This window comes from Portunus trituberculatus, chromosome 16, assembly GCF_017591435.1.
Source record: "Portunus trituberculatus isolate SZX2019 chromosome 16, ASM1759143v1, whole genome shotgun sequence".
In the NCBI taxonomy this organism is placed as follows: Eukaryota; Metazoa; Arthropoda; class Malacostraca; order Decapoda; family Portunidae; genus Portunus; species Portunus trituberculatus.
Window position 1 is genome coordinate 11046736 of NC_059270.1, and position 16209 is coordinate 11062944.

The 16209-nt window shown below is 43.1% G+C and overlaps 1 protein-coding gene and 1 long non-coding RNA gene across 8 annotated transcripts in view; both read right to left on the minus strand.

Annotated features, from left to right (window-relative positions):
* Positions 1–5825, minus strand: part of LOC123504514 — a 61525-nt gene extending 55700 nt beyond the window's left edge. Inside the window, exon 1 of the long non-coding RNA XR_006674852.1 lies at positions 4466–5825. This is a non-coding gene — a long non-coding RNA (uncharacterized LOC123504514). The remainder of the gene's footprint in view (positions 1–4465) is intronic.
* Positions 5826–8500: 2675 nt separating this feature from the next.
* Positions 8501–16209, minus strand: part of LOC123504666 — a 156727-nt gene continuing 149018 nt past the window's right edge. For 5 of the 7 annotated variants that reach the window (XM_045255423.1, XM_045255425.1, XM_045255427.1 and 2 more), the window contains 2 exons: positions 10092–11039; positions 8501–9812 (listed from right to left, as the gene is read on the minus strand). In XM_045255423.1, the coding sequence (XP_045111358.1) occupies positions 9069–9812; positions 10092–10457 (1110 nt within the window). In that variant the 5' untranslated portion in view covers positions 10458–11039 and the 3' untranslated portion in view covers positions 8501–9068. The remainder of the gene's footprint in view (positions 9813–10091; positions 11040–16209) is intronic. The other 2 variants (XM_045255428.1, XM_045255429.1) reach the window with 1 other exon arrangement.

Sequence of the window (16209 nt, forward strand, 5' to 3'; positions counted from 1 at the left end):
CATTTAGAGGTTTATGATCATGAAAATTTTTCAAAGAAAACTGAAATTCTCCCAACTAAAATGGTGAAATCAAATTATAACAATCTTCCCTTTATATAAAAAAAAATAGTCATCATTCATGAAATGCAGAAACACTTTGTTGAGTATGGTGCCTGTACTCTTTAGGACCATTTTCTATACAGATAAGATATCCCATGTAAGGACAAACATCACTGCCTTCTTGTACAATTAAATTAATATTACATATTCAACTGAAATGTGGTAGATGGTCAAAAACAATGTTCAAATTAACTCTGCCTAAAGCAGTGGTTTCCAACCTTTTCGAATTCTCACCTCCCTTCACTAAATGACAAGTTTCCTGCGCCCCCTCCACTCTGGTTTAAATACTGATATTTACTGTCATAGTCGGCACAAGTCAGATAAAAAAATTATACAATACATAATTATGTATGTATGACTTGATACTTAACCAATTATGTATTCCATCAAAATCAATAATGTTGATATATAATCATCTACTAAGTAATTTTTCTACTTTATGAAGTGCTTGCGCCCCCCCTGGCAGCCCTTCGTGCCCCTTAGGGGGGTGCGCCCCACAGGTTGGAAACCGCTGGCTTAAAGTAACTTACACTCTTGGAAGAGACTATACCACTACTGATTGACACACACACACACACACACTGTGTAGTGGAGTGGTTAGCACGCTCGACTCACAATCGAGAGGGCCGGGTTCGAGTCCCGGTAAGCGGCGAGGCAAATGGGCAAGCCTCTTAATGTGTGGCCCCTGTTCACCTAGTAGTAAATATGTACGGGAAGTAACTCAATGGGTTGTGGCCTCGCTTTCCCCGTGTGTGTTGTGTGTTGATGTGGTCTCAGTCCTACCTGAAGATCAGTCTATGAGCTCTGAGCTCACTCCATAATGGGGAAGACTGGCTGGGTGACCAGCAGGCGACCGAGGTGAATTACACACACACACACACACACACACACACACACACACACACACACACACACACACACACACACACACACACACACAGCCAGAGGACTGGGGTTCGATTCCCCGGTCAGGTGGAGATATTTGGGTGTGTCTCCTCACGTAGCCCCTGTTCACCTAGCAGTGAGTAGGTGCAGGATGTAAATCGAGGAGTTGTGACCTTGTTGTCCCGGTGTGTGGTGTGTGCCTGGTCTCAGGCCTATCCGAAGATCAGAAATAATGAGCTCTGAGCTCGTTCCGTAGGGTAACGTCTGGCTGTCTCGTCAGAGACTGCAGCAGATCAAACAGTGAAACACACACACACACACACACACACACACACACACACACACACAATTACTATGCAATGCACACACTGCACCGTACAGTACGTACATCCCACAAAAAAAACCCTCTGCCAGACCTCCTTCCAGGCCACCTTACTTGGCTTCACTTGAGCATTAAGATGCCCAGAATATTTATACTTGATGTTATAGTGTACTTCTGTGGGTTTCAGGTTTATATAGTTCTCAGCAAATACTATATTGTACTATACAAAGAAGTTTCTTGCCAATAAGAGCAATAGCAATTAGTTATTGAAGTATCTGGAAGAAAATACATGCACATTATTTGAAATTTTATGCTGAGTAAAAATCTAATCATGTTGATTCTAACCAGAAATACTTCCATCACATGGATATATCTTATCAAGCCTATAAATTATTTATTATGATTATTTTTTATTATCTTTTTATTTCTCTTGTTTTCTTTAAGTTGAAGTCAGTAACCTGGCAAGTAGAACAAATGACTTGTTCTCTTCATTCATGGATTTTTTGTATTGCATGTACTGAGGTGTGCCCTCATGGTTTCTTTTCCTTTAAGAACAAAAAGGACAAAGAACACAGCAGCCCACTAGTGCAGTAACAAGCAAAACTGAGCAATGCTTAACCAATTTGTCATGTGCTACCTTTGCTACAAGAGCATCCCACAACTGAAGTCAATACAATCTCCTTCCAGCCATACACACTTCATGTAAGATCTCCCAATATATGACATGCTGAGATCAACATTTAACAGAGAGCTTAAATAAAACCTTAACTCAAGGTTGGTAATAGTTATCCTTTATAATAGGCAGATAATTAAAAGTTAGTATTTTTCTAGCCCAGCCGCAGTGTAAAAGACTCACCCATGTACTTATATGTACATACCTATATGAATTTACATAATAAATTTATAAGATCATTATTATTGTTATTTCTTGAATGCTTACAACTCTGCTTTCCTAGAATATTAATTAGTCTATCCTGGGCATGACTAACGAAATAACACTGTTACAGTTTTGGCCTAGGTTCACTGATTATCGACACTACAAATACTGCTCATTAATTGATAAATTATTTAGGAGTTTTCCCATGATGACATGATGTGATGATACAGGTAAGTTTGGATCATAGGACTCAAACTTATCTTTTCATTCTATCTGTGATTTCCCACTGAATTTTATCATGTTTTAAACCATGTATCTCATTTAGTTGTGAGAAGTGTAAGAGAATTTACTTTGTGTGTGTGTGTGTGTGTGTGTGCACGGGCATGTGGGGTGGGTCAGCGCGAGCCACTTTAAGATAAATATTTCATCCTTTGGGAAACTCAGCCACAGTGATTTAATTTGACTTCTCTAGTTCACCGATAAGCTTAGACCAGGGATCCTCAACCTGGGATTCACAAGAGATTTCCAAGGATACTTAGTAGATGGCTGATCTAATGGTATCATTTTACATTTACACCAACAGCAACATGGTTTTTGTTATCCTTCTCATCTTACACAGCTTTTCATTCTGAGTAATTTGAACCCATACATACCCGTTGCAAATTGTTTATAACGTTAAATAAAAATGTTTACAAATTTACCACTCTTTGGGGAGAGTAAGCGACACCCACTTGTGTGATGGATTGATAGGCACTGAAAAATGCTCTTACAGGTGTTTGTTCATGTGTGTTTATTGTCACATTATTTGCGCATGCGTGAAATTAATGCCGATGATGATTCTTTTGATTGCGTTTGCAGCCACTGACCAATAAAAGTAATACATAATGAATCTGGCCAATCAGAGTGGTTTGGGGAGAGAAGCAACTCTCTTGAAATTCAGTCTATGGGAGATATCTGAATAGGCAGGGTGTTATCTCAATCATATCCATTGTATCACCAGATTCTATGAAAAGAAATAAGGTAATGACTTTATTGCCAGTCAGGTTTGGCTAGTTTTGCTTTGGTTAGACCATTTAATTGTGTTAGATGTTTTAGATAAAGTTAATTTTGTTCTGAGAAAGATGTATCAGTGGTGCGTGTCGCCTCAGCTAGGTTACATTAGCCAAGTGAGGTTAGTGCAGATTCATTCAAAACAGGTAAAAAAAAATAGGAAAAAAAAAATACTTGTTTTACTACGAAATCGTTTCCATAAGAGCTGGGAGGTGGGGTGGAATTACAAAGTTGCGACGGAAACGAATTTTGGGAGACGCAGCCCCCAGCTAGTTTAGGCTAAGGGAATCCGTAGACTTTTTTCGTGCGCAGAGGGAAATTTTGCTAAATTTCTCTCTCCCCCACAACCCCCGATTCTCCACGTGCCACCAAGCTTGCTGACAGGGAAGGAGGTATTTTAAAAAATACTTAAGGAGATGCTATTGGTAAGATTCACCAATTTATTACATTATTATTATCATTGTTATTTATTTACCAATCTATTTATTTTGCCTTGAAATACCATTGACTTCCTGTTATTTGGGAGGAAATTTAATTTACGTGATCCCCAAAAAACATGCCATGCCTGACCCTTTGTGGAAATTGCCATGAAATATGATTCTCACTGCTATTTGGTAAGGACTAAGTAGTTTTAATCTAATAGATTGGTGAAATACATTATTTTTTTTCTTCATTTGCTTTAAAGCTGTATCTATCTTATAATGCTAATTATATAGTGAATGCAGACACGAAATGTTACTTGTTCGCTTATGACGATGTAAGCTATCCAACTATAATGGAACCAGCCTAATTCGGGGTGTTGGCTGTAAGCTACACGCTGTGTCACCTCAACCCCAGAATGACCTAACCTAATCATGGTCAGCGGGAAGCGTCCTTGGGTATTCATGTGTCAAAGCACACTGGGATTATGGGATAGCAGCCAGCAGAGCCGCATGGCCTTTACGCGTTGCTATGTGTAGAGAAAGATATGTAGTTATAGTGTTATTATTTCGTTATTAAATCGAAATCCATCAAAAAATGCAACTCACAACTTTGCATTAATTAAGTCACAAGGATGACAGTAAGAGCGAAAGTTAAACGTGTTCAGATAAGATTTTGGCTATGACCATGGCAACAATGCGAGATAGAAACAGCCAACACCTCGAATACACGTTAATTTGGTTCCACCATAGTTAATAACTTTATTAGATTGCGTTTTATAGATTGTACATACACGTAAGACATATACTTACTAAAGCTCTGCACATTCCGGAACACCATGCAGTCTGCAGACAGCTCTGAAAATGCGTTAACTTTTCCCTGATCCCTTAGCACAACCTGTCCGTGCGTCACTCGGACCAGCTCTCACTGGTGATTGATGACTGGTCCACTAACTGCCTCGATTCGGCTTCGAACTTAGCTCAATACAACTGGCTGGAGCTTCACTTCAGCCTCGAACATCAGAGTTGGGAGTTTCAATTGTGTGTGCTGACGAGCAGGGGCGTTTCTTGGGACTGAACACTTTGGGGACTAAGCCCAGACCCTTACAAGGATATTTAGGGATCCTTCCCGGGGAAAAAAAAAAACTATATTTCTGTTTTTTTTTTTTTTTTTTAGCCTTGTGGTGACTTCAAAATGTCTCAAAATTAAATTGTTATATTGATTGAAACAGGATGATGCACGTATAGATAACACATGTAGGCATTAAAGCAAAACTATTAAGTATTTTGCCTGAAGGGAAGTCTCATTCCCCCTCTGCAACTTTTTCTTTAAATATGTGAGAGGTTACATGATTTTTTTTTTTTTTAACACCAGACCATGTGAAAAAGTTGCGTGATGATACCTACAGAATATATCTGGGACCATATTTCCCCCAAAATGCACATCACTTGAGTCAGTTTAACTTCAACTTTATTTTTCCTCCCATCACTACTATGTTGTGTTGCACCTCTGTTTCTCCTGCTGTTTTCTCCATCCCATCTTGGCGTCGAGGCGTCATGCTGTGTTACATTCACTGAAAATGGGAAACTGCTACTTCTTTACTCTTTTAGTGGCTCGTTAATGTACAGTCGTTATATTTCTTCAGAAGTTGAATTATTCGGGGCTAAAGAAAAAACATCCGGGTTTAATGCCCCGGATGCCCAGGTCAGGCGACCCCACTGGTGCTGACAGGAGTGAGCATCGTGGCATTATTGTGTGCCTGTTTTCATAGCCAACCAAGCAGCATGTGAACACTGACTCCAACACTATTATTCAAACTCCACCAGTGTAAGCAGCGTTATGTTTTGTACAGTTTGTCATGTGAACTGACTTGGTTACTTCAGTGTTTTACTCTTATACAAATACAATTTTCTGGTCGTCAATAAACAAATAGTTTTACTCAGAGCTGTTCAGAAGTAAATCTGCCATTCATTGATTGAGTTTAAAACGACCCTCATAGACGATGACACCATACTGGATGTAATATAAACAACAGCTGCTATGAACAAATGTCTCTTTCTATGTGGCACAAGCCTCAATTCTAATGAAAAAGTAAAATAAAATAAAAGATAGATAAACAAAACAGATTGCTTTTCCTTTTATATGAGTTACGAACAGAGTGTATAATCAGTAGTGACAGTATACGGGGCTTACCAAATAAAGTAATATGAATAAAATTATGCATATGTTGTGTGTGTGTGTGTGTATATATATATATATATATATATATATATATATATATATATATATATATATATATATATATATATATATATATACATATATATACACACACACACACACACACACACTGACTTTGACCTGGCGACTTCAGCTTGGTGGAGCAGCGCCAGGCTCGGTCACTTCACTTCTGCTTCAATGGGGCCACACCTACCAAGGATAACTGAGAGATGTAGGTTTACTGATATTTTTATTTACACTGTACAAACTGGTTTGATTGGTTCGTATATTGTAGATATTGCAAAATCATTCATAATGGTAGTACGTAACAAAAAAAAAAAGAGCTGCAAAAGGGTTTCTAATGATTTCATAACTATCATAGATTGATATAAAAAAAATCTGAATGAGGAATGTTGCGCACGCACGCACGGACGCACACACACACACACACACACACACACACACACACACACAAGGCTCTGCCGTCAGGTACAAAACATATTCAACATAAAAAGATGGCGGCTTCGATAACTAGTCTGCAAAGTTGTAATGAAACATATTCCTCTCATCAGGAAGCTGGGGCTTTACGCACGCAGGCCATGGGACTGACAACGTGGTGCAACAAGGGCACACACTAAAGAAGGGATTGCCACAGACGCATTTCCAACGGAGAAGATGCATTACATCAAGATGTGCAGGCTTGAGTGTTGTCACATCAGTGCTAAACTGTCATCAATCACTTAGAGAACATTTTCAGTAGTCATCAACAAATTGGGACAAAATATACAGAAACACAAAGTACAGCTATCTCTTGGATGAATCGACACCACCACTGGTGTTGACTCGTGTCCTCAACAATGCTGCACTGATGTGCCCTCAAGAGCCGCTGGTCCATACCGGCCTTCCTCCAGGCCACGAGTAGCAGGGCGGGATTTGCAGGAAATTACAACATAATCCTTCTGCATCTACCACTGCTTCTTTTCATTAATGTTGCGACACTCACTACTTGTTTTCATCAAAGTGTTATGCATACATAACAAAAATAAGCATCTAAAATAATCTCAGCATGATGAATCTTTCTAACAATTTTTTTTTTATCAAAATTTACTCTTCTCTCAAATTTCTCATGTAATTAATGATTCACAAATCAGAATTCAAGAGAGAAACGTCGTCCACTGGAATATTTCATGACTAAAGGCGGGTTCACACATGCCAATTTGCGACTGAAATTTTTTCGTACGTAGAGTTTCTGACTCAAAGTCGGTGCCTAGAGACCGACTTTATTCATGTCGTGACGTTACGGAGTAAGCTTATAGAGAAGATGTGAGAGTTGGTGAGGGAAAAAGAACTCATCTGGGACCCCAGAAATGAATTATACAGTAAAAAAAAAACTTGCGCAAATCGTCATTCGACGAAATAGCTGCCATTCTACAACAACTGTTTCCCTCAATGCAGGGTGTTGTTGGAGGTGAGGATTGAAGACTTATCAGGATTTAATTTTATCGCAATTGTGCATAGTCTTCTTAAGATCAACAATTTTCTTATGAGAAATGTAGGCTAATTTAGAGTGTGGTAGACACACCTTTCTTTCCTTCTACTTAGCCAGGGACGTATCCACAGGCATTGTCTTTTCTGTTGACTCTTCCAGTACGCCAAAAGAAGAGCAACCACCGCTTCAACATCGTCACTGGAGGAAGACATCTTGGCGGGTAACTGTTTGTTTACACTCACTTCCCGCCAAGGCGCTAACTAGTCGATACTTTCCAGGTGCTACGTGTGACACTTTCCGAGTAGAAGGGATGAGTCGGAAACTCTACCTACGTAAAATTTCAGTCGCAAATTGGCACGTGTAAACCCGCCTTTAGATCAATGACACAATGTATATATGTACAGTACAACCACGGAGCAGATCAACACCACATCAGCACTATTTGATAACACTTGAAGCCCCGCAGTACAAGTATGAACTACACAGATGCACTTAACAATACAAATATCCAGACACTCCACACAACATTGTTATTGCGGCGACCTTTTACCAGCTATCTGGCAGTGCAGCTGCACTTGTCGCTGCCGTACACCAGACTGTGGCGCCACCAGTAACCCTCGTGGCTGGGACTCACCCGCATGAGCCTGACTCATGACGGGCGTCCCGGCGGTGTACCGTGGACGATGGCGACTCAGGTACATTGAGGGATTCACACTGACTTCTATCACTTGTCTTAGCATACCAGTGGCGCTCCATCACGCGGCCCCTCCTTCCCTGCCTCTCCCTGCTGGGGATGAGGCGGGAGAAGGTCAGCAGCACCAGCTCAAGAGTCCTTGAATAAAGTTGCCTCATCCCGCTCATTGTGGCGAACTCCCACACCTGAACTGCTAACGCTACGACCATATGGGGAGAGAAATAATTCTTAGCTCTTTAGCAACGCACCAGTTTCTTGTTGATATCTACTGCAATGTACACTCGTGTATTCTGTAGGAAGTTGTTTCTCTTTCCTGACGCAATGCTTGGCTTCGCACCGTAGTTTGAAGGCTAGTTCCCATAATATTTGTAAGCCCAACATTTACAATGATCCTTTTCATTGTAAACGATCTTTTGCAGTATCTACATGGTTAATTTATACCTATGTAACGGCTATCATTACATCTACACAAACAACTACAGCTAGTGGTGGCACATAGGAGTGTTACGTGTCTGTCTTAATCACAACACCACTGCGACCCTCGTTCCACCTCCAGCGGTCGTGTGCAGTCCACCAGTCCACAACTCAGAGTATTCTTGAATGTCTTAATTCGACATGTTGACGAGTGGACTTGTAGATAAACTTCAATTGATTTCAATTCTATGCTGAATGAAATGTTCTGACATATGTGTGGGAGAATGCGATCCTTCACTCCTGTCTGCTGATGAGCTGTACTGTCAGAACCCTGTAAGTGACACTTAAGTTTTCATGACTGCAGAGGAATAATGTCTAGAACGCATCTGCGTTTACCCACAGACATTTCACCACTTTCACTGAACAGCTATAGTTCATTAGTTGCCTTTAATTAGCACAGGTCACGGAATGAGCTACACATTGGCACTAGGAGTCGATGGCGCACCGATCGACGCGTCCTCACTACTATTAACACTCAGAGTTCAGTTATTTTTTCAAATGACTCATTGAGAGTGGCAGCACGGACGATGGGTCACTGCTATTTCTTGGTGTCTGAAGCAATGATGGTGGGACGCTCCAGCACCGTATGAGGCTGGATGGGCGGCGCGTTCTTTGCCTTAGAGAACGCTTGCAAGGAGAAGAATCGCGTCTTGTCGCAAGCATCAACAGTGGTCACATGTTGGAAGTTGCAAGGAGTAGAGATGTCAGTCTTTTTCGGTGCTTTATACTTTGGTATCTTTTCTTTGATTTTGTTCTTCTTCTTGCTGGGGCCAGAGAGCGAGATGTTGGCGGGGTCGGCAGTGAGTCGCTCAATGTGACTCAGGAACTCGCAGGCAGCACGACCTTCGTTGAAGGAGAAGCCCATGCGGCGGCGGTGATCGGAGGACAGGTACAGTGTGTGGAACTGTGGCTCCTGAGCGCGGTAGGATGTCAGGTTATCCACCACGTCCCGCCACAGAGCAAAGCCTGTCCCCTTTTCAGCCAGAACGAGCTGCAGCTGCCGCTTGTCCCTGGAGCGTGTGTCGCCCAGATCAAGCAACAAAATGGGCACTCCCGTGTATTTGAGTTCCCAGGTACCATGTGTGGCACCCACGCCGCCCTCACTATACAAGTTGGCCATGGTGCGGCACACCCATAGCTGCGTCTTGTGGCCTCGAAAGAAGGTCTCGATGCGCGACACGTCCTCGTCCGTCACAGCCAATGGATCCTCAGGCTCATCTCGGCGGTCGGTCAGCGCCCGCAGAGAGTCATACTTCTCATTGATGCGCCGCACCGCCTCCACCTGAAATAAATGGTCACGTTAACAAAACGCCGCATGAACTTTTTCAAGAACTTCCGTTCACTTGACTTGGCTAAATGGATGTTAGGTAATTAGAAAAGTAGACGATATTTAAGTCATTCATCAAGTTACCTAAGCATTCAGTCATATTGTGTTCATATTTACTCTTTATAGATTCTACTTACCAACTCCATATCAGTCTTCATACATAATGACCTCAAGTAATGTGCATTTGGAGTATCCTTAATTAAACTTATAAAAAACTATCGTGCCTCTAGAGACCTTCACCTCTTTGTTGGCCGCCACCTTGCGGATGTCGATGGCAGAAGAATATATGGGTTCCTTGATCTCTTTGGTGTCGTTGTCCACCTCGTCTTCGTCTTCAGCTGCCTGGTAGACGAAGAGGTGTGGCGTGGAAGCGTAGTGTGGCACGTGTCTCGGCACTCCCACCTCGTTGAGAGTGGAGCCGCCCCGCACACCGCCCATAGTCATGCTGTTCCTCGAGGACTGGATGGTGCCGGAGTGTGTGCTGTCCGGCTTGTCACTGTTGATGCTGTTATAGATGGTATTGTTGTTGGTAGTGGCGGTGGTGGTGTTGTTGGGGCTGCTGTTGCACTCTCCGCCGCAATCGTAGGTTCCTTGGCACATCCTACACTCCTCTGATAGCTCCACTCTTTGCGCCTTCACTGCTGTTACTTTAATCGCCACGAGCGGCTCGATCTTATCCCAAAGTTTTAATAACTCCACAGACACACACACAAGGGCACGTTTACAACAGACGGTGCCGGTTTTTCAGGTTTTATTTATCATTGGTTCTCTCTTCTTCCTTCTGTATCATACGCAAGGAAGTAACACCACACTTCACCGCTTAACCACAAAGTAATCTTTTTCACACGGTTGAGTGAGGTTTGCTGGAGATACGCAGCCTTATGTTACGGGGCAGCAAGCTTGTGTATGGCACCTCCAAAAGCTCTGCGCCGACACTGGTGCTGATGCTACGGCTGCCGCGCTATCAATGAATACAGACTTAAATCCCCGCGACTTCCAACCCAAGTGACGTCACTGATCCCCAGCCAGTAAGGGAAGGGTTAGCCAGCTTTCAAAGGCGGAGGTCTGTCGTCATACTTCAGGGAACCAATGCCACGCTCGGGTCTGATGTCACACCGCTACGCTCCAATGGGAGGGGACTCGTGGGAGCTTCTTACGTCATCACTCGAACCAATAAAGAGCCTGCAAGGAGAAAGAGAGAGCGTCATGACTCAGGGCACAAACATAGCAAGTGAGTAGTATGGCCGCGATCTCCCAGGTAGGCTGAGGGCGGAGGCACTACAATCAAATCACGTCGACTGGTGTATGAGTCACTGCTCCCCGCGGGCACAAGCACTAATGCGGAGTTTGCGTCTTTCTACCACAGAAAACAGAGTGACGAACTCAATTTACTGAGCAAGACGAGAATATGATGTTGGTATTCGCCTGACGATTAGTGTGCCGCATTTACTTACATATTAATCAGCTTTCCTTTCTCAATCTGTCACGTCAAGGAATACCAGGAACCTGAAGTGCCTAAGAATATTAGTAATAAGCAGTAGTTACCATTCTTTAAAGAAAGAAATAAAAATCCACTGACTTATTCATCTACACAAAAGTAAACTAACCCTGGAGAATCAAACATATGACAGAGGAAAAACTAAAGTCATTAATCTAAATCCAGCTTGCTTGCAGCACAGAACATGACGAAGAGTAAAGGAAAAGTTTTAAGCATTTTACAGGTGATGTCACTGTGAGGAAGGCGATGAGGGGAAGCAGGGGGGAAAGCCTGCGAGGCCACGAAAACATAACACAAAACAACAACAACAGAGAGAGAGAGAGAGAGAGAGAGAGAGAGAGAGAGAGAGAGAGAGAGAGAGAGGGAGAGTGAGTGAGTGTGTGTGTGTGTGTTTCACTGTTTGATCTGCTGCAGTCTCTGACGAAACAGCCAGACGTTACCCTACGGAACGAGCTCAGAGCTCATTATTTCCGATCTTCAGATAGGCCTGAGACCAGGCACACACCACACACCGGGACAACAAGGTCACAACTCCTCGATTAACATCCCGTACCTACTCACTGCTAGGTGAACAGGGGCTACACGTGAAAGGAGACACACCCAAATATCTCAACCTGGCAGGGAGGAATCGAACCACGGTCCTCTGGCTTGTGAAGCCAGCGCTCTAACCTCTGAGCTATCGGGCGTGTGTGTGTGTGTGTGTGTGTGTGTGTGTTTGCTGACACAGCACGCAGGACTGACTGTGGTGTCTGAGTTACCACGCATTCCCTTTCCTGCTATTTCAGAAAGTACGCATGGTAGGAGGCAGTCGTGGTGAGCGAGAGGCTGTGCCGCGTGAAGGCCACACGAATTAAAAAAGCGGAAGCAGGTGTGAGGAGAAATGGGTATAGAGCCCTTCCGCCTCTCGCGTTTCCGGTGGCCTGACAGAGAAGTGACCTGAGCTGACCTGAGTCTTCTCTTCTTCAGGACACCACCATTACTTCCCTACCTCTGTGTGGCGAGGTAGTCATTGAGTGCTTACCTACAATCTGATGATTTTGATTTGAAGTATTCTAAGATGACGTTCGCATGGGTTCTCGATTCTCCTCTTCAAATGTGGAATCATCTCTCTCTCTCTCTCTCTCTCTCTCTCTCTCTCTCTCTCTCTCTCTCTCTGTGTGTGTGTGTGTGTGTGTGTGTGTGTGTGTGTTCCCATCATTTTGCCTTGTCGCTCTCCTCAATTCGCCCAATCGTAATCTTTACAGAAATTTGATAACCGTTAGTAAGTAATTACTATTACCAGTAGTAGTAGTAGTAGTAGTAGTAGTAACACTTTTCTTTCATTTGTCCACACCCAGGAGAGTAATGGAGGCGCCTCTTTCACCTAAGGTAGGGCATGGGGGAGGAAGCAGTCAGCGGTGTGTTTGGCTGCCCCACAGGACGTTCTCTTCCGGTGATAGTAACCAGAAAAGAGCCTCACACAGCCTTGTCTACGTTTCTTGATGTGAGGCGCAAGTGGTCTCAAACAGTCCTGTGGGAGGCTCTTGCGTTGCCCTCACTCAAGACTGGTGCCCTATTGCTAAGGAGTCTTAAGCACTATCTTCATCATCACCATTTTCATCATCATCATCATGAATAATCGTCAACTGCGCGGTGAGGGCCGCAAGGAAGATGGATGTGTCCTGCCCAAGGCCTTCACGCAGATGATGAGGCATGTTCCTGCGATTTTTTTTTTTTTTTTCAGTGGTTTGAAAGTCACAGTGTTGCTCAAATCACCATCTCGTGTAAGTTACCTCATCCCAATATTTCAGATCATATATAGGCGCCGTACAGTCGCCTGGGACGATAGACTATATACTATGACGCGTAGTAAGATCGGCGCAGAGCAGATCCGCGCGACTGTTTACAGAAACTGCGAGGGCTCTTGAGCAAAGACAAGGTAATACGGACAAACAACGCTTGCTTCCTCGCGTCGTTCATTTTTTCTCCACTCTTTTGCCTCATATCCGTTGGTAAACATGCTGCCTGCCATTCACACCTATTCATTTTTATCTAATTTCATCTGCTATACATTGAAGAAAGCATACAAGAAGAGAAGTCCCAAATTCACTTAAGCAATAAGCACAATCAGCATACAGGTCCCTGTCAGCACTGTAATGAGAATGTCAAATGAGGCTTGAGAAACCCCTTCATCCTGACACCGCCCTTCTGCTGCGATGCAACGTATGACGTCAATACATCTGGGACTCTGCAATCCTCCGAGCTTCAGAGAGCGCTGGTCAAGTTCGCCAGCTGTCAGAAAGGCGGCGGCAAATAAAAAGAAATTTTTATTTGAGATATAAAGTTATTAGCGGCGTCGAACCTAATCAGAATGGATTAAATGCAGGTGTCTCATAGGAAAAAAATGCAAACACTAATTGATGAAGAACCAAGTACCAGGGGCGACACAACTAAACATCCGTCGGATATCCTGGCTCTACCCTGCCCTGGCGTGGCCCTGACTCACGTAACACCCCCGCGGGCCGGCACAGCCTTATTCGGCAGCGGGTAAGGTGGTCGTCGTGCGGTGCGATGATGTCAGGCTACGGGCTGAACCTTAACGACAACTCAGACTTCATGAGTGAAAGAAAGATTGATAGGTAACAAGATATGAAAACGTGCAGATGGTGTCGAAATAGGTGTTTTTGACACAGAAACCATTGCCGGCCTTCCGTCATTGTAAAGATGAAATGATAAAAAGAAATTCAGACATTCCAAAACACGTGACTGTTACGTAACCAAAAAGAATGTATCAGGGAAGACTCGAACCTGCCAGAAAAGTATCGTCTTTTGATCCAGTTTCAAATGCACCTGTGCCAACACGTTTACCTTCAAAACGAGGCGAGGACGAGGGCGATGAGTGTGCCGCGTCGAGGGTCTTGGAGAGGCGGAACTGGCATATGGAGGGTGTAGCCGCAGGTCTAAGTAGATAACTCTGGCGTAAGTGTGGAGAGTGGAATGTAAGAAATAGCGAGGATGGTGTGGATGTGAATGAGTATGTATGGGTGAAGATGCGGGTGAGCACCTCAATGTCCAGCCCCCTCACCACTCATAGTGACGTCACTTGCAGGTTGGCCACTATCACACGTGCCGATAGTCAGGCCCCAGCCGCTCTCAAGTGGATAGAACGGAGTGATGGAGCGCTGTAGGCCAAACAACGGGCAACAAGGAAAGGAAATGTGTAACTACAAAGGTAGCGGATGAGTTATGCAACAGAACAGTGGAAGCAAAACATATCTTTGGACAAAAATGACTCAACAATATACTCGTATAATCTTATCCTTCTTAGGACACAAAACGCCTTGAAAGAAGTATCAGATGACTAGTGAGATCACCTTCATCTAAGAAACTTAACTATTCTTTCACTTAATTTAACGCAGCAACAATAGATTCATGCACTGCCTTGTTTGTGCGCATGTAAAGAATAAAACGCAATTTCTTTTCACATCATTTCTACGTCATCTATAAACACAGGAGGGCCAAGGGAGCGCACGAACTACTGACGTGGATGGATAGATGTCAGGTTTGATTGTCTCATTATTTCTTCTGCACAGAGACACATTTTGAAGACTTAAAACTAACATCCGGGTGGTGCAGGGCGAGGACCGTCAGCCATACAGCAGTGAGGGAACAGAGAGGAAGCTAAGCACCCACACGCATCAGTGTCAGTCCTCGAATATCACCCTTTTTCCAGGTAACTGGCATGATTGTGTGTGTGTGTGTGTGTGTGTGTGTGTGTGTGTGTGTGTGTGTGTGTGTCTCTCTCTCTCTCTCTCTCTCTCTCTCTCTCTCTCTCTCTCTCTCTCTCTCTCTCTCTCTCTCTCTCTCTCTCTCTCTCTCTCTCTCTCTGTGTGTGTGTGTGTGTGTGTGTGTGTGTGTGTGTGTCTCTCTCTCTCTCTCTCTCTCTCTCTCTCTCTCTCTCTCTCTCTCTCTCTCTCTCTCTCTCTCTCTCTCTCTCTCTCTCTCTCTCTCTCTCTCTCTCTCTCTCTCTCTCTATGTGTGTGTGTGTGTGTGTGTGTGTGTGTATATATATATATATATATATATATATATATATATATATATATATATATATATATATATATATATATATATATATATATATATATATATATATATATATATATATATATATATATATATATATATATATATATATATATATATATATATATATATATATATATATATATATATATATATATATATATATATATATATATATATATATATATATATATATATATATATATATATATATATATATATATACGCACAGTGCAGTCGGACTAATGTCAGTCGGACCTGCACTTACAGACAATACCTTGTTTGGTCACACATTTCGATGTGACGTGGCCTTTTCTCCTGATGTATTCTCACCTTCGCCTACATTCTAGCCCCGTGAAGTAAAAAAATGCGTTACTTACAGTACCATTTCAACATATTCAGAAGTTGTTCAACTGACGCGTAAGTGGACACATGAGTGCGTCATTTAGGGACAGTGACCAATATGAGGAAAGTGGCGCCACCAGACCACCGGAGGCCAGACTGAGGTTCCTCCGCACCGCCAATATAGCCTTCTGGTATGGCGAAAATAAACTGTCTGTAGGACGAGGGGTGCTCACACGAACGACTCAGTGGTAGGAGATGCTCAGGGCGTAGGCATAGTAACACCTTTACCACACCGTCACACCCAATGTGTGCCGCTACTGCCGATGTGGAAACGCCCGTGGCAGGTGTCTACATGGCCCAGGGCGCAGAGCTACACAAATTTCATGACGAGAAAACGTAGGAAAAACATAAACCTTAATAGATTTAGTTACTCTAATTCTCATT